The 19,493-nt window shown below is 48.9% G+C and overlaps 1 protein-coding gene across 1 annotated transcript in view; it reads right to left on the reverse strand.

The window, feature by feature from the left end:
* The window catches only part of LOC138265670 (serotransferrin-A-like), a 478,400-nt gene that overhangs the window by 433,886 nt on the left and 25,021 nt on the right, over positions 1-19,493 (reverse strand). The window contains exon 2 of the mRNA XM_069213586.1: positions 7,942-8,108. Within this exon, the coding sequence (XP_069069687.1) occupies positions 7,942-8,108 (167 nt within the window). The remainder of the gene's footprint in view (positions 1-7,941; positions 8,109-19,493) is intronic.

Genomic DNA, 19,493 nt, shown 5'->3' on the forward strand with positions numbered 1-19,493 from the left:
GTTTTCCAACGTATTGTCCAGAGTGTTGTCTCCCCTTCTGAAACACATGTGGAGCTACATTGTTTTCCCTCAGGTGGAGGATTTGCCTACAGTGAAAGGGGATTTCTATGCCCTGGGACACATCCCCAACATCATAGGTGCCATTGATGGGACACATGGGGCTTTGGTACCCCCCCACAGGAGTGAACAGGTGTACAGAAACTGGAAGATTTATCATTCTATGAATGTACAGATAGTATGTTTGGCAGACCAGTACATCTCCCATGTGAATGCCAAGTTCCCTGGCTCAGTGCATGACGCCTACATCCTGCGGAATAGCAGCATCCCTTATGTGATGGGTCAACTCCAGAAGCACCGTGTGTGGCTATTAGGTGAGCACCTGGAAGCAAGTCAGTGGGAATGGTTGTCTGGGTCTGGGGATATCCCTCCAAGTTAGTGCGTGTCTAACAGTTGTCCCTCACCATTTGCAGGTGACTCTGGTTACTCCAACTTGTCATGGCTACTGACCCCAGTGAGGAATCCCAGGACAAGGGCAGAGGAACGCTACAATGAGGCCCATGGGCAAACTAGGAGGGTGATCGAGCAGACCTTCGGCCTCCTGAAGGCCAGGTGCAGGTGCCTCCATATGACAGGTGGATCCCTATTCTACTCACCAAAGAAGGTGTGCCAGATCATCGTGGCCTGCTGTAGGCTTCATAACTTGGCTTTGCGACGACAGGTGTCTTTTCTGCAGGAGGATGGTCCAGATGGCGGTGTTGTTGCAGCTGTGGAGCCTGTGGACAGTGAAGACGAGGAAGCAGGGGAAGAAGACATGCACAACAGGGACTCAGTGATCCAGCAAGATTTCCAGTGAGACACAGGTAAGAATACAAACCTGCCTACTACATGTATTTTAACACTACTACCTCTCTACTGTGTGTCGTTTTCACCCAGTATATGGTCACTGAGTTGTCACTTTCCCTTACGATTTCACAGATGTGGGTCCCACTGTGTGACATCTGCTTAGATTCCTCATTGACTAGAGCTGTGTGACATAGGTATGTTGACATTAAACTTGAAAGAGCATTTTGTCACTGTAATTGCTAATACACTATTTCAAAATCACAGACAGACTCCAGATTGTTTTGTGCTTTAAGTGTGTTTATTTAAGTGCTCAATATTGGAGGGGTCAGTGAAAAGGTGAGGGGTGATGGCGGAGGAATGTCCATGGCAGAGTCCAGTCTATTAGTCTCACAGGTGCATTGCCCATATGGGCATAGGAAGTGGAGCAGGGTCAGATGCAGTATGGTCAGGGGGACAAACTGGGACAGTAGGATGACAATCAGGGTGGTCTCATTTATTGGCGGAGGTCTTGGCATCGTGCTCTGTCTTTGTCCTGGAACTCAGGGACCGTTTGCGGGGTGGTTCTCCCTCTGCAGTGTGTGGGGTGCTGGTGTGGTGGTCCTGTGGCGGGGCGTCCTGTCCACTAGCGCCGGCAGAGGTGGTGGGCAGTTCATCGTCCATGCTAGTGTCAGGGGCCCCTTGTAGTGCCACAGTGTCCCTCCTGGTTTTCACAAGTTCCTTCAGCACCCCTACGATGTTGCCCAGGGTGGAGCTGATGGTTCTGAGTTCCTCCCTGAAGCCCATATACTGTTCCTCCTGCAGGCGCTGGGTCTCCTGAAACGTGGCCAGTACCGTTTCCATCGTCTCCTGGGAGTGGTGTTAGGCTCCCATGATGCAGGAGAGGGCCTCGTGGAGAGTGGGTTCCCTTGGCCTGTCCGCCCCCCGTTGCACATCAGCCCTCCCAGTTCCCCTGTGTTCCTGGGTCTCCGTTCCCTGGACCGTGTGCCCACTGCCACTGCCCCCAGGTCCCTGTTGTTGTTGGGGTGGTGGGTTCCCTATAGTGGTGGACACACAGCTGATTGACGTGTCCTGGGGATGGAGGTATGGGCCCGCTGGGTGGGTGCTGTGCTGGTGTTTCCAGAGGGTGGAAGGTCTGTAGTGGCCTGTGACTGGGTGATGGGAACCGACTGTCCCGAGGTCCCCGATGGGCTGGGCTGGTCATCTAGATCCAGTAGGACAGGGGTGCTGTCATCACTGTGGGCCTCTTCTGTTGGTGGTGAGGACATGTGTGGACCCTCCTGTCCGGTGACATTGGGTAGGGGTCCTTCAGGGGTATAAAAGGATGGTTAACAAATCTGTGTGTGTCATGGTGTGCAATGGGTGGGTGACCGTGTACCCCAGTGCTTGCATTCTTGTGTGAGACCTTGTGTGAGGATGGTTTAGGGGGTTGTAGGGGTATGTGCAGTGGCCATGCTTTAGTGATGGGTGTCCATACTTTGTTGTTGCATGTAGGGCTTGGTGTTGGGATGGGTGGTTTGTGATATTGGGACATATGTGAGGAGTTGGGGTTCTGGGGGTGAGGGTGAGGGTGGGGGTATGTGATAGCATGCAGGTAGGGTGGGGGTTGTAATAGTTAAGATTTGACTTACCAGAGTCCATTCCTCCACCTACTCCTGCGATTCTCTCAGGATGCAGAATCTCCAAGACCTGCTCCTCCCATGTTGTTAGTTGTGGGGGAGGAGATGGGGGTCCACCGCCAGTCCGCTAAACCACGAGGTGGTGTCTTGAGACGACGGAACGCACCTTCCCCCGTAGGTCGTTCCACCTCTTCCTGATGTCCTCCCGATTTCTTGGGTGCTGTCCCACTGCATTGACCCTGTCCACTATTCTTCGCCATACCTCCATCTTCCTTGCAATGGAGGTGTGCTGCACCTGTGATCAAAACAGCTGTGGCTCTACCCGGATGATTTCCTCCACCATGACCCTGAGCTCCTCCTCTGAGAACCTGGGGTGTCTTTGCCGTGCCATGGGGTGGTGTAGGTGATGTGTGGGGTGGAGTGTGTGGTGATATGTGTGCTGATATGTAGTGGTGTGTTGTGTGAGGTGCGTGGAAGTTCTGTGGGTGATGTTGTTGTGTGCCTGTGGTTGCTGTTGTTCTTGCTGGTGCTCTCTCTCTGGCCTTCTTTCGGAATTTTTTGTCGTGGGGGTTTGTTGGTGATATGGGTGTGTGTTTTATAGTGGTGTGGGTGTGTGGGAGTGGTGTGTGTATGCGTATTGGAATTGTCCAATGTGGTAGTGTTTTGTAAATGTGTGTGTATTTTGAGCGCAGCGGTGTGTACCGCCAATGGAATACCGCGGTTGAAAGACCGCTGCGTGGATTCGTGTGTCGTGATAGTGTGGGCGTATTTCTGTTGGCGTGACGGTGGAGGTTTTGTTTTCGCCAGTTTATCACTGACCTCTGGACCTTTGGACCTTTGGTGGTGGACTTGTATGGGTGTCTGAATTTTGGCGGATTGCGAACTGTGGGTCATAGTAGCAGTGGCGGAATTCTGCGGCGGTGTGTTGGTGGTCTTCTGCACGGCGGTAAGCGGCTTTTACCGCCAATGTTGTAATGACCGCCTAAGTCTGCTTTTCGGCTGCTTCCCGTCCATCCAGCGGATTTTGAGCTCTTGGGAATTCAGTTTCAAGGGTTCTGGTATATCGACAAAGCGCTTCCCATGGTGTGCTCCAGCTCCTGCACGCTCTTCGAGTGCTTCAGTATGGCATTGCAGTGGATATTTGAGAGGATAACGGGTCACCAACGGGTGACGCACTATTTGGATGACTTCCTTTTCCCAGCGCCGGCAGCCAGCCTGCATTGTGGGGCGGTGCTGGGCCAGTTTGTGGTTATCATGGGAGACCTTGGTGTGCCCTTGGCTCCCGACAAGACAGTGGGGCTCTGTACGGCGCTGTCATTTTTGGGGATTGAGCTGAATACGGTGGCGGGTATGGCCAGGTTGCCATCAGACAAGAAAACGAACATGGTGCGCAGAATCACCGACATGTTGGGAAGGCGTAAGGTCACTGTGCGCGACATTCAGGTGCTTTTGGGGCATTTAAATTTTGCCTGTAGGGTGGTGAGAGCGGGGCGGACATTTTGCAGACGACTTGCTCTGGCGTTAATGGGTCAGGCACTCCCTCATCATCAAGTGCGGTTGAAGGTGGGGGTACGGGAAGATTTGAAGATGTGGGCCACGTTTTTGGAATCCTTTAATGGGATCCCTTTGAAAGTCTGGCACGACTGTGATTGGGATGTGCAGCTTTTTTCAGATGCGGCTGGGTCTACGGGGTTTGGGCTCTATTGGGAGGGGCGTGGTGTGCAGAAGAATGGCCGAGTGAATGGAAGAATAGGGGTCGCAGTATTGCTTTCTTGGAACTTTTCCCGCTGATAGTGGCGGTGTGCTTGTGGGGTCAAGAGCTCCGGCACTCAAGGGTGCTTTTTCGTGTGGACAACTTGGCAGTGGTACAGATGGTCAATCGCCAGTCAGCGCGAGAAGCCCGTGTTTTACAGCTGATGTGCGTTTTTGTGCTGCAATGCTTGCAGAATGATATATTGTTTAGAGCGAGACATGACCCGGGCGTTAATAATTACATTGCTGATGCTTTGTCTCGTTCTCAGTGGGAGCGGTTCCATAGATTAGCCACGGGCGTGGCTCTGCGCAAGATACGCATGCCCATCACGCTATGGAGCGTAGGCACTTCAGGATGCTACGACTGGTACTGAATTCTCTGGTGCCGTCTACAAGGCGGGCATATGCCAAAGCGTGGGAGTAGTTTTTGGGTTCCGGGGCCCAGCGCCGGGTGAGGCAGGAGGATATCGTGGAAGATGTAGTGCAGTTTATTATGGTTTTGATTGAGAAAGGTCAGACCAGAGTTACGATATCGGGTAAGTTAGTGGCTCTGGGGTTTATGGGTAAGCTTTTGTGGGGCTACCCTCCCTCTGCGGGGGAATTGGGGTACAGGATCCTCAAAGGGTGGGCGAAAGAATTGGGGCCTAAAGGGCGTGTGAGGCGTCCAGTATCCGTGGCGATTTTGAAACGGCTGCTCCCGGTTCTTGGAGTGATTTGCCATGATGCGCGGGAAGCGCTAATTTTCAGGACCTTGATGTCCTGGTTATTTTTTGGGGCATTGCCGGTTTCTGAATTACTGGGCTTACCGGGGCGCCCGGGCATTCGGTGGTGCAATGTTCGGCCGGTAGCAGAAGGGGTGGCGCTGATTATTAGGCGATCAAAGACGGATCAGAAGGGTGTGGGGGCTACGTTTTTTCTTCAACGCTACCCGGTCAGGTCCATTTGCCCAGGGTTATTGGAGGGCCAGCTGTACAAAGAGTCAGGTTTCACAGATGGGCCGGTTTTTCGCCACGCCGATGGGAAACGGGTTTCAGCTTCCCAGTTATCAGCAGTTTTGCACAAGGGTTTGGCCTATTTGGGGATTGATGCCGCCCTTTTTGGTACACATTCGTTTCGGATTGGGGTTGCGACTGAAGCAGGAAACAAGGGTTGGGGTAGAGAGGAGCTGATGGTTTTGGAGAGGTGGAGATCAGATTGCTTTAGGCGATATGTGAGAGGTTCTGAGTTTTGAGAGACGGTAGGCATGTGTTGAGTGTTACAAGTGTCTTCATTTCTTTTTTCTTTTTCAGGTGTGGTGCTGGGGCCAGAAGCGGAGTATCTTTCCATATGGGTGATAGGCCACTCATTTATCAAATGGGCTCAGCGCCAAGCCCGGAGGACCGCTATTGGAGACAATTTAGGCTTTGACCCTGCACGATATCGGGTCCGCTGGTTTGGGAAAGGGGGGGATGAGATGGAATGAGCTTTTGCCTCGCTTGCAGAGCACGGCGGGGAAGGGGCATTGTCCGGACCTATTGTGTATTCACTTGGGGGAGAATGATTTGGTAGTAACCCCGGGGCATAACATTTTGAAGGTTATGAAGAGGGATTTACAGATCCTGGTGGACCAGTGGAGGGGCTGTCATGTGATGTTCACTGCATTTGCTCCGCGTTGGGTTTGGAGAGGGGCTAAGAAAACAGGGGCTATAGAGAGGGCCAGGTGCAAATTGAATAAGGAGATGAAAGGTTTTTGCGGCGAGTGGGGTTTGACTTTTTTGGAGCATGTGGATTTACGTTTTGAGGATGGGGGGGGCAGAAAACTTTGGGGCCTTTTTCTGGTGGCGGTGACAGCTGCAAGGCAGCTATTAAAAGCTCGGGTGGAGGACGGAGTTGGCAGGGCAATTCAGGTATTATAGGGGGAAGGAGCATTAGTTAGAGATCGACAGGCAGGAGACTGCTCATTAGCGGACATGTTCAAAAAGAAGCGGGTAGGACGGGGGAAATTAAGGAGACGAGAGAAGAAGGAAAAGACAGGACGAGAGTAGGGGGGGTGGGGTAGGGGAGGGACGTGGGATAGGTTTATTCGATGTCTAGTGAGGTTTTAGTTTTGTAAGGCAAAGGCCTAGGTGGGGTATTTGTCAGAGGGCACCTGTTCCAATGCAGCGGCCTTTTACACGCACAGTGAACGAGTTGTGGTGTTGTCACTCTCTCCCAATGGGGTCCCGGGGGGAGGAGGAGGAACGAGGAGTTCCCCCCCGGGGTTTATTGGGAGAGGTGGTACGGCCCGCGACGCTGTTGGGCAACCGGGGTGCCAATTGGAGTGGGTGGGTTGTAAATAAAAGTGGACATTTTGTGGCCCCAGGCACCATTTTGCAGAAGGTGATCTGGTGGCCAGGGCTTATTAGTGTTGGTCCGGTTCTTTTCCCCTCCCTTCCCCTCCCGTTATAGGTCGCATTTGCTGGAGCAGGTGTGTCTGTTACGGGGTTAGGTTGTCGCTTTGGACAGGTGCGTGCTGCGGCGGTGACAGCTGCAGGGCAGCTATTAAAAGCTCGGGTGGAAGACGGAGTTGGCAGGGCAATTCAGGTATTATAGGGGGGAAGGAGCATTAGTTAGAGATGGACAGGCAGGAGACTGCTCATTAGCGGGCAGGTTAAAAAAGAAGCGGGTAGGACGGGGGAAATTAAGGAGACGAGAGGAGAAGGAAAAGACCGGACAAGAGTAGGGAGGGGGAGGGGGGGCAGGGGATGGGGAGGAACGTGGGATAGATTTATTCGATGTCTAGTGGGGTTTTAGTTTTGTAAGGCAAAGGCCTAGGTGGGGTATTTGTCAGGGGCATCTGTTCCAATAAAGCGGCCTTTTACACACACAGTGATCGAGTCGTGGTGTTGTCACTCTCTCCCAAAAACACATTAGCAAATCGACCAATCCTCGTTGCCAAAAGTGCTGTGTAGAATACACATTGGGGCATAGTGAGTTCCTACAGAAAATGTAATGCTTGTTGTCAGCCTCTGGTTCTTCACACAATTAAATCCATTGTTACCCAACACCCACCCCCTCCGCCTCTGTTCTAACCGTAACAATCTATAACCACATGTGGAGAAGCCCAAACACATACGAAGGTAAAAGACTGGGACGGGTAACAGGAGTCTATGAAGTTACCTCAGACATTTTGAGCTGAGACATAACTATTTACAGCATTGAAATAATGATATAAATAACATGGGGCTTTAAACTCTCCAAGCTGGCACCTCTCCTTGATCGTTGCTCTTCCTGGCCACATCTCTATGCACTTAGTTCTGCTTGCCCATACTTTTCCATTTCCATTTCTGTACAAGTACATCTTTTATTCTTGAACAATAGCCAAGCCTGTAGGTGTGGCTTACAACTGAAAATGCAAGCCACACCTACTGGCTTTCTCACTACTTGCACTTAAAAAGACAAGAAAATGGCTCATTGCTCTCTGTCGTTATATGCAGATCATGGTTCAAACAGACAATAGGTAATAGACCTATTATTTACAACACTTAGAAATGAAGGAAACGGGTATGAAATACGATATATAAAGCTATGATTGTTATAGTTGATGAGGTCATGGTGTCACAGTCCAAAAATACCTTAATATGCCACTCGTCAGATTCGTCAGATCGTCCCCTGTTAGGATGATCCTGCTTTTAGGTATTTACCACTTGTTACAGGGGGGTTAATTTCTAAAATGTGATACTTTCATCTTTAGTGTGTCATTTTTACGAACCACAATTGCTTGCAGGCATTCCTTCGTGTTGCTCTTCTTAATGCAGGAAAGTGACGTCCTCAACGTCTTCATTGCATCACTGAAGTCTTTACATTTGTTAAACTCTGCTTCGGACTTGGAGCACCATCCAATAGAGTTCTTAGGCTGAGGAGATGCGAGACAAATGTCTGGAAAGAGACAGACGTGAGTCAGCCAGGATATCATTGTGACATGAATCCAAAAAAAACTGAGTGAAATTGTCCCACAAGTAACATACAATTACTCTCAGAATCAACATCAATGAATCAACACAGAGTGGTCTTATCGTCATTATCTTCCTGTATTTTAACAGGATTTCCCAATCTTGGTACAGTGCTTAATTTGTCAAAAAAATAAGGCCCATTTTTATACTTTTTTAGCGCTGCATTTGCCTCATTTTTTTACCCAAAAGCGGCGTAAACTTACAAAATATAATTGTATTTTGTAAGTTTGCGCCACTTTTGCGTCACAAAAATGACACAAATGCAGTGCTATAAAAGTATAAATATGGGCCTAAGTGCCATGGCCCTTGACAGGAGGGCACTGGGTTTGCACCAATCATTGCCCCGACCTGGCTGAAAATGACAGTACCAACGCAACTACTGACCATCACACTTCTATAAGTGTGACAATTCAGACTACACCAGGCCACACAATGCTATGAGCCGCAGGTATTGGTCATTTTTAATGTATAATAGGTTATTAAGCAACTGTTGTTGTGCTCATACCAAAATTAGACACCGTGAAACAGTGCCACCATGTGTTGGACTCTCATAAGTGTCAGTGTTGATAACGAAGTGCCCGTACCGAGCACCAGAAACCATCAGCTCAAATTAAGCACTGGTTTAGCACCCACTTAATTGCTAAACTATCATCTATTACTTTGTCAGTTTATATCATCACTAAACCATAATTTGACTTATCGCTATGCTAGACTAGTCCACACCAATCTCCTGCAATTTATTGATTATTGTCAAGGGTTATCAAGATAATGGTGACACAACATCCATATCACAGTGCCTTAATCAGTGTGTCAGAATTTTCCAGTCATTGTGCCAAAGTGTTCACTAACAACACTGTAGGAAAATCACCCATAAATGCACACATAACTGCGACAGACAGGAAATGGCAGACACCATATGCTTGAGTATAATCCATTAAACACATCACTGTATCCGAAAACTCCTATATACCCCCTCGTATCTGAGGTTCAGAGCACTACTCGTAAGACAAGTATCTTCTTAATTTTGGGGTGCCACCATTGCCTTCATCTATGATCCCATCCTTCTCTGGAGACGGATTGCAGCACAGGGGCTGTGAGGATCAGGGGTGAATCTCTCTTCAATATGGCATGTTCCTTGTGTTAAGGGGGTGCACGGGAACAAAATGAGGCTTCCCACTATGGTGAAGTTCATGTGTATTTTCTGTAGCAGCGGTTAGAGGTGGATAGCATCAGTCCTCCATCTGCATGTGGCCATGTCAGACTTTTTTGCGGGTCCAGGTCTAAAACATCATGACGGGCCACATGTCACAAGCCATATTTCTTACTTTAAAAAATACTTTCAGAGAAAGAGAAAACATGATATTTCCAGTAGTTTCTTTGTAGTTTACACCAATAAACAAGGCAGCTTGCTTTAAAATCTCTATATAGATTTTGCAACACTAATGCCGTCCCTGAAAAAGTGAATCCTGGCTCACCTCAACATCCATGCTACCGGTGTATCCACAGCTGATATGACATTGTAATATCAGGATATCTGTTCTGTACTTTTGTGTATTACCCCAACATGCTAAATATCCTAGTTTGTGGTAAACTGTGAAACACCCCCCTGAATAAATAGAAATCCATTGCATTAAGAGGATGCATATCATAGGTGGTGGGGAATCCCAAAACAAAAATGGAAATTCAATCTAGATCCTATGAAGAGAAGCTGACCAATGGAGACTGTACAATGAAAGGAATCTATATTAACTAGGACGACGGTGGAAACCACATGACAGGATAATAGGAAAGTAGATAAAAGAAACAGAGATGATTGGATGAGTGGAAGATTACATGACAAGAATGATGGAATAGCTGCGAGCAGAATGGAGATTGGAGACAGGACAGAATGGAAAGAAGAATATATCAAATGAAACAAGGTAAGGGTATGACATGCAAAGGAACTGATTCATATCAAAGGAAGAGATGCATATGGATCATTTTGGAAAATGGAACTAAATGGAAAGAAATGAGGATGGAACACATAAAAGAAAGTGAAATAGAGATCATATGAAGACATAGGAGAAAGAAAATGTTAGAACTGGCATCCTGGGCGTGATTTCTCTTGACTTCTTGCCCTCTAACCTCCCGTTTTGCTGACCTCGTTTTTGCTGACTTTAGGGGTGGCATTAGAGTGGCACAACGAGGAGAAATGCTTTCATTTCTCCTTTTTTTTTGCTCTTTAAAAGGTGTGCTGCATTTTGCAGTACACATAGAAAGAGCAAATCGCCATTTAAGATTGTTTTTGTGCAGGAAGGTGTTCCTTCCTACACAAAAACAAAATCCCCTTCAACACAGCCATCCTTGCACTATGATGCAAGGGTGGCTGCATTGGTGTTCGGCAGCAAATTTAGCTCCAGCGCAGGGGGAAACACAGGGGTGGACATGGCACATCCCTGAATTTTGAAAATGACGATGCTGCCAACTTTGGTGCAGTTTCACGCACTGTCATTTTCCTTTAATCTGGCCCTAAGGGGCATATTTACAAGCCCCTAGCTCCACCTTAGCGACGCCATAGCATCATTTTTTTTAATGCTAAGGTGACGCTAAAGTGGCTTTTCTGCTTGCATTACGCCACTTTGTAACCCCTAGTGCTACATTATGCTTGCGTCATAAAGAAATGTGAATTGTTATTAATATTTCTAAATTACGTTCTAAAAAAAATAAATTAAGTATTGCAAAGTTTAGATCCACTCAAAAACACTAATTATCAATCAATCAATCAATCCATTTATAAAGCGCACTACATACCCGTGAGGGTCTCAAGGCGCTGGGGAAAAAAAAAAGGGGGGGGGTGCTGCTACTGCTCGAAGAGCCAGGTCTTGAGGTGTCGTCTGAAGGTGAGCAGGTCCTGGATCTGTCTTAGGTCGGACGGGAGGGTATTCCAGGTCTTGGCGGTGAGGTAGGAAGACGATCTGCTGCCGGAGGATTTGCGTTGGATGCGGGGGATGGAGGCGAGGGTGAGGTTGTAAGAGCGGAGTCGTCGGGTGGGGGTGTAGAAGCTGAGTCTGTTGTTAAGGTAGGTTGGTCCGGTGTTGTGGAGTGCTTTGTGTGCGTGGGTGAGGAGTTTGAAGGTGATCCTCTTGTAGACGGGGTGCCAGTGCAGGTCTCTCAGGTGGGGGGTGATGTGGCTGCGGCGGGGAATGTTGAGGATGAGTCGGGCGGAGGCGTTTTGGATGCGCTGGAGGCGTTGCAGGTGTTTGGACGGGATGCCTGCATAGAGTACGTTGCCGTAGTCGAGCCTGCTGCTGACGATGGCCTGGGTTACTGTTTTTCTTGTTTTGGTTGGGATCCATTTGTAGATCCTGCGAAGCATGCAGAGGGTGTTGTAGCAGGAGGGGACAATGGCGTTCACCTGCTTTGACATGGAGAGGGATGAGTCGAGGATGAAGCCAAGGTTGCGTGCGTGGTCAGTTGGTGTTGGTGGGGTTCCCAGCGAGGCTGGCCACCACGAGTCGTCCCAGGCGGAGGGGGTGGGCCCAAGGATGAGGACCTCCGTTTTGTCCGAGTTCAGTTTCAGCCGGCTGTCTCTCATCCAGTCGGCGATGCTTCCATGCCCTCGTGGAGGTTGGTTTTGGCAGTGTGTGGGTCCTTGGTGAGGGAGAGAATGAGTTGCGTGTCGTCGGCACAGGAGATGATGTTGAGGTTGTGTTGGCGGGCCACTTGTGCGAGGGGGGCCATGTAGATGTTGAACAGCGTCGGGCTGAGGGATGAGCCCTGGGGTACGCCGCAAATGATGTTGGTGGCTTTGGATTGGAAAGGGGGGAGGCGGACTCTCTGGGTTCTGCCGGAGAGGAAGGATGTGGTCCAGTCAAGGGCTTTCTCTTGGATCCCTGCTTCGTGGAGGCGGGTTTTCAGAGTGTGGTGGCAGACTGTGTCGAAGGCGGCTGACAGGTCTAGGAGGATGAGGGCTGATGTTTCTCCATTGTCGAGTTGGCTTCTGATGTCGTCTGTCTCGGTGCTGTGGTTCCTTCTGAATCTGGACTGGGAGGGGTCGAGGATGTTGTTGTCTTCAAGGTATTGGGTAAGTTGTGTGTTGACGATTTTCTCAATGACCTTTGCTGGGAATGGGAGCAGGGAGATGGGCCGGAAGTTCTTAAGGTCTTTGGGGTCCGCCTTTGGTTTTTTGAGTAGAGCATTGATTTTGGCGTGTTTCCAGCTCTCTGGGAACCTTGCTGTTTCGAAGGAGATGTTGATGATCTTCCGTAGGTGTGGTGCAATGGCTGTGTCTGCTTTGTTGTATTTGTGTTGTGGGCACGGGTCTGACAGTGATCCGGAGTGGATGGAATCATGGTCTTGCCCTTGGAGGGGGAGACTGGCGTGTTTGAGGTAATAGGGGTGTTGAAGCTGTCGTGGATGTCAGCGATCTTTCGGTAGAAGGTGGTGGCTAGGGCGTCGCACAGTTCTTTGGAGGGAGGGATGTCGTTGACGGTGGCACTGGGGTTGGAGAGCTCCTTCACAATGTTGAAGAGTTCTTCGCAGTCATGGACGTTGTTTTCTAGGCAGGTTTTGAAGGAGGATCTCTTTGCTAGCCTGAGGATTTGGTGATGACTGCGTGTGGCGTTCCTGAGTGCTGTGTGGCTGTCGGGTGTGCGTTCGTGAAGCCATTTCTTCTTGAGTTTACGGCAGTTGCGTTTATGGGCTTGAAGGTCGTTGGTGAACCAGGTGGCTTTCTTGTTGGTTTGGTTGTAGGAGGGTTTTTTGAGTGGTGCGAGGCAGTTGGCGCAGTCGTCGATCCATAGCCTGAGGTTATGGGCGGCGATGTCGGGGTCGGTGGGGTCAGTGGGCGGTTTCTGGGATAGGGCGTTGGTCAACTGGTCTTCGGTGACTTTGCTCCAGCATCGGCAGGGTGGTCGCTCATGTGGTGGTGTTTGGTTTGTTTCTTGAAGGTGAAGTGGTTGCAGTTGTGGCCGGTCCAGTAGAGTTTGGTGGTGCGGTTGAAGGTGATGTGGTTGCTTTTGGAGAAGATGGGGTCTAGAGTGTGACCGGCAGCGTGGGTGGGTGCGTTGACAAATTGTCTGAGGCCGAGGTTGGCGAGGTTGGCAATGAGGGTGGTGGAGTTGACGTCGTTATTGTTTTCGAGGTGGAAGTTCAGGTCCCCGAGGAGGATGTAGTCCGTGGAGGTGAGTGCGTGGGTGCTGGCAAGGTCGGCGATGGCGTTGCTGAACAGTGCCCTGGGTCCAGGCGGTCTGTAGACGAGCGTTCCTCTGAGGGTGGTGTTGGGGTCGGTGTGGATTTGAAAGTGTAGGAGTTCGGCGGAGTTGTAGGAGTCGTCGAGGTGGGTGTGGACTTCGAGGGTGGCCTTGTGGTCGATGGCTATGCCTCCTTTGGTTCTGTTGATGCAGTCTCTGTGTGAGATCTTGTACCCGTCCGGGATTGGCTATGGCGATGTCAGACGCTGAGGAGTCGTTCCACCAGGTTTCGGTCAGGAAGGCTACGTCGGGGCAGTGGTGTCGAGCAGGTCCCAGAGCTCAATGGCGTGCTTACGTGCGGAGGGAGTGTTGAGGAGTATGCAGTGGAGGTGGTTGGTCTTGGTCCTGGGATGTTTATAGGCTCTGACGCAGGTGAAGCTGCAGTTGCAGCAGGAGAAGGGTCCATGTGTGCTTTTCGGAGTGGCCTGGAAACAGGTGGTGTCTCGACCGGTGTTGAGTGCGAGGAGGGTGCCGGCGTTGTAGCGGAGGCTGGCAGTGTGGCTGTTGCGGACTCCAGGGATTCTGGCACTGGGCGTGGTCCAGGCATGGACGGGCACAGACGTGCTTGCCTCTGGCACGCCAGCGGCACGCCAGCAGCACGCGACCGCCTTTAAGAAGGGAGGGGACAGAAGACAAGAAGATGTCCCAGTTAAAAGGCTATTTGAGGAAGACGTTAATATTCATTTTTAGTTTCGCCTTCTGTCCAGGAACCCCCAGCAACTCAGGGAAGGGTTCCCTTAGTTGTGCCATGGGCACAAGCCCCTTCCCCCATCATGAAGGCGGAAGAAGTGTGGATTTGTGGCGACTAAATACTGGTCTGCGACATCAGGGGACACGTGGGGAGGCGTCAGGCAGCCACTTAAGGTGACAGGGCCCCTCAACCAGGTCTCTTTGCCCCCTTCCAGTGTTCCCAGTTCATCTCAAAATTAGTCAGATCTTTAACCACCCACCCACACTTCCCTCAGTTGGCAGTGTCCATGGCTGCAAAATAGCAGTGAATTCCTCGAATTTGGACTCTTTGACTGGACTGACCCCAGGCGGGGAGTAATTGTATGGGCACTGGGCTGCTGAGAGAGGGGAGCGACCTGCTGGTGGTCATGTACTCCCTTGCCCTACCCACGATGCTGAAATTGAACTTTGGGGGCTGTGCCTGGATTCAGGTACCCCTGCAAGACCGATGCTCTATGCAGTGCCCTGGGAATTGGTAGCACCCTTCCGTGTTGGAGGGATGTCGAAGATTTGTGTGTCAACTATGCGTTCTACTGCTTGTGCTTGAATGCTGGGCTTGGGGTGCATGTTGGGACCTGCTGACACAATGCACACTACAGCCTTAGTAGCAAGGAACTATCGAGGACCTTGTTGTACACAATGTTTGTCCCTACGACTAATATAACCATCTTTATATGCTTTTATCAATAGGTCTTAGTAGCTGCTGTCTCTGTATTATGTTGAAATCTTCACTTAAGTGAATGTCCAGTTTGAATTTCTACTGTGCCTTTGGGAGACTTTGATACAATTTGCAAGTCGTATGTGTCAATTATGTGATAAATGAGATGACATGAATAAAAGGCAATGCTTGGGTGAACCACATAAACCTGTTATGATTCTTTGCTGGGGGGGGCAAGTTGCACACTGTGTGCACACTATTAAAAGGGGCTTACATCCCACTCTTGCTTTTCATTGGTTCCTGTGCTTGTCACCTACTTTTTCTATGTTTCTATTGGCTGTAGGACGCTATTTCCTGTTTTTCCTCATGTGTTTGCTCTTATCAGTGTCCCAAGGCCCAAGTATTCCTTTTCATCCACCACATTTCTTTGTTATTGTGAGCAAGCTTGCAGACGTTTGTCAAACTTCTTTGTTATTGTGAGCAATCTCCAAACTGTCTCTGGGTTCCTGTGTGAATACAGTGCGACTTGGGGAATTATTGGAGTCTCTTTGTCGTTCTATGGAAGCTGCTCTCTTGTTGCTCTAGTGGTCTTTCTTTCCAATGTGCACATCGGCTGCACACAACTTCCTGTTTATTCAGCCCTCTGTTTTGAATGAAGCGAATTCACACATACGGCAGCTGCTTGTGAAACAGCATACTTTGTTAGTCAATGGCGGTTGCAATGCACCACATTCTTCTTGGTAGTATGGATGTTGCAGATGTTGTTTTCCCCATTTAGAGGTGGGGCTGAATGTGGCACTGCATATTTGTATTTAATTTGGGGTTTGAGTGCACCCGGTCTTTTTAATCACAGAAGATGCTGGTGACCCTGCATATTTTGAGGCATATTTATCCTTGTTTTGCACCAAATTTGCGTCACTTTTTTTACACAAATTCAGTGCAAAGCTAACTCCTGTCTAGCGCCAAATTTATGGAGTTATAGTCATTTTTTGGATGTGGAAACCTACTTCGCGTCAATGCGATGCAAAGTAGGCGTTTCAGTTCAAAGAATGACTTTAAGGCCATAGCACCTTATTTATCGTCCTGTGCAAAAATCACACACAGGGGGAAGGAGGGGTCAAAAAAATTAGCAAAGCTTGCTTTGCGCCATTTTTTAAAGCCTGGGTCAGGGCAGGGGTTTGGGGACCTGTGGGCCTATTTCCATGGTGGAACTCCTTACATGGCATTAGGTGCAATGGCCATGCTCACGGGACCCTGGTCCTCTGTGCTGGCCACTGGGATGGTGGGCATGACTCCTATCTTTTCTAAGACAGGAGTCATGTGTTATGGATGGTTTTGCATCAGAAAATGACTCTAGGCAGGTTAGTCATTTTATTTTACTCTAATCTGCCTAATGTCATTTTTTTGGTGCAAAACCCCCTTCTTCAATACCGCCAGCCCCACCCTACTAACGTCATTTTTTTAATGCTAGCCTACCCTTTGCACCGGCTTGCACCATTCCTTAAATATGGTGCCCGGCTGGTGCACAGAAATGGTACAAGCTGGTGCTAAACGTTTTGGTGCAAAACTGTGTTAGTGCAGTTTTGCACCAAAAAGTATAAATCATGGCCTTTGTTCGTAAATCGCAGTTGCAGTGCACCATGTTTCTTAATTATAGCAGCTGCTCGTGGTGCCACATATGTTGTTTTCTTATTTTTGGGGCAGCAGCAACTTGTTCTATCAGCTTCTGCAAGTGCACCATTCCCGTTTTGTAGGTGTGTTTCCTGCTAGTGTGGTTTCGGCCGGCGGTGTTCACGTTTTACCGCAAGTCCCTGCACCACCTGCTCCCCTATTTTTCTATGCCTCGAATGAAGTCAAGTTTAAGTCTGCTGTGAATTTCTCACTAACTTCAACCTGAAGAGAGCAGCCTCTTGAACTGTTGGGAGCCTGCACACCTATGCTTTACCAGATACTAAACCCACAGCCATAGCCAGGACCCTGGGCTTCCTCCACTCTGCCCATCTATTGACTGTGTGAAATTCTTACATCTTTTCTGCAAATGAGATGAGCTGCATTAGAAGAAAGCAGAGATTTGTGTAACTCAAGTCACAAGGGGGGAGGGACTGCGGCCCTGATTTATACTTTATGGTGCAGAATTGCACCAACTCAGTTTTGCACCAAAAGGTTTAGCACCAGCTTGCACCATTTCTGTGCACCAGCTGGCACCATATTTATGGAATGGTTCAAGCTGGTGCAAAGGGTAGGCTAGTGGCAAAAAAAATTACTTTAGTCGGGTTGGGCTGGCAGTATGGAAGAAGGGTTTTTTGCACCAAAAATGAGGTTAGGCAGGTTAGAGTAAAAAAATGACTCTAACCTGCCTAGAGTCATTTTCTGATGCAAAACCATCCATACCACATAAATCCTGTCTTAGAAAAGACGGGAGTCATGCCCACCACCCCAGTGATCAGCACAGGGGACCAGGGTCCCCTGGCCATGGCCAATGCACTGAGTGCCATGTTGGTGGGGCCATTTCAGGGCCCCCAATGGCACTTTAAAAAATAAAATAAAATACTTACCTGTACTTACCTGAGATGGTGTCCCCCATCCTCAACTGTCCCTCTGGTGTGGGTGTCCTTGGGGCCTGGGGAGGGCACCTGGGGAGGGAACCTGTGGGTTTTTTCCATGGTGTTCCACCATGGAAATAGGCCCACAGGTCCCCTAACGCCTGCCCTGACCAGGCGTTAAAAAATGGGGCAAAGCATGCTTTGCCCCATTTTTTGACCCCCTCCTCCCTCCTGTGCACCATTTTTGCACTGGAGTATAAATATGGCATTAAGGCCATAGAGTCATTTTGTGCACGGGAACGCCTACCTTGCATCTCATTAAGGCAAGGTAGGTTTCCACTTTCAAAAAATGACTTTAACTCCATAAATGTGATGCTAGACGGGTCTAGCACCAAAGTATAAATATGGAGTTAGTTTTGCACCGAATTAGAGCTAAAAAAAAATGACGCAAATTCGATGCAAACAGTGTAAATATGCCCCTGCATATTTTCAGATATGCGTCTAAATTTAATCTTTTAAATAAAGTTGTATTTGCACCGAATATTTTGTCTTGAGACAGGGGTGCACAGGAGCCTGGCCTGCCACTAGCACTCTAGACCCGGGCACGCATTCACATCAACACTAGTTATTGGGATGCAGTGAGCCTCTCACTTGTCTGGGACCGGGTACCAGGGCACCTGCCGGATAGTGGGGGATTTTTTAAACAGGAGCAGAATGTGGCACAATAAAATGTTCTCATTTTTTGTACATTTACATCTTACAAATAAACAGTGATTTTAAAAATCTCTTAACATATAGAATAGAGAAGACACTTCGAAGGCTCAGGCATTTGACCCTAAAGAAACGGCCCTTCATCCCAAAGAGTAAATATCTTGCCATAACGGAGACAACAACTGTGTTTATTCCATGGTGTACCACATTTCAACGCACAGAGAAAACCTTGTTTTAACATACAGCATCCCTCGTCAATATACAAAGCGCTCCCCGTCTATTCGCATGAAAACCCTTGTCTATTCATTTCCCAGTACCTCCACAGCCCCTACTTCTTCACTTCCTCATCTCTTCAAAGCGCCTGCATCTCTTCACTGTGACATCGCTCCACAGTCTCTGCAACTCTTCACAGTCCACCTTTCCACGGTCCTGTATTTCCACTATAATTTCCACTGTCACATCTCTCTACTACGTTTGTAACATTTCATTGCCTTATATCTTCACAGCTCCTGCACCTCTTTACCTTGTCATTGCTCCTCACCTCCCTTATGACTTCAATGCTTTTCTCAACAGTCCCTGCTTCTCTTCACTTCCATATCACTCAACAACCCCACTATCTCTTTACTTCATCTTTCTATATATACCCGGAATCTCTTCAGTGTCACATCTTTTACAGACTTAGCGATTCTTCACTGCCCCTTTTCTTCACAGCCCCTCCCATCATTTCTCTGACATGTCTCTAGTATCTCTCTAAGGCCCTTATTTATACTCGGTTTGCACTGATTTAGTGTCATTTTTTTTCCCGCTAATTCGGCGCAAACCTAACTCTATATTTCTACTTTGGCGCTAGACAAGTCTAGCGCCAAAGTTATGGAGTTAACGTTGTTTTCTGGACGTGAAAACCTACCTTGCATCAATGAGATGTAGGGTAGGCGTTCCCGTCCAGAAAAGGACTATATGGCCTTTGCGCCATATTTATCCCCCCATACTAAAATCCAGCAAGGGGGATGGGGGCCTTAAATAATGGCGCTAAGCTTGCTGAGTGTAGCTCCATAATTCGGCGCACAAGCCCCGGTTTCCCCTAAGCCTCCCCCTCCCTGTTAGCAATCTTTCCAAGGACGCTAAGAGGGCATTAGTGCCGGCTAGCGCCATTCCATAAATATGGCACCCGGCCGGCGTCTTGGAATGGCGCTAGCCGGTGCTATACTTTTTCACGCAAAGCTGCGCTAACAGAGGTTTTGCGTGAAAAAGTATAAATCTGTCCCTAAGTACCTTCTTATTCCTCTACAACCCCTGTGACTTTTCACTGTCACATTTGTCTAAATCATTTGCGTCTCTTCACTCTCCCATCTCTCCACAGTCCTAGCAACTATCCACTGCTACATCTAACCATAGGCTTAGAATCTCTTCACTGTCCCATCTCTGTGTCTGCAAACCCT

The sequence above is a fragment of the Pleurodeles waltl genome, chromosome 11 (assembly GCF_031143425.1).
Source record: "Pleurodeles waltl isolate 20211129_DDA chromosome 11, aPleWal1.hap1.20221129, whole genome shotgun sequence".
NCBI classification, from domain to species: Eukaryota; Metazoa; Chordata; class Amphibia; order Caudata; family Salamandridae; genus Pleurodeles; species Pleurodeles waltl.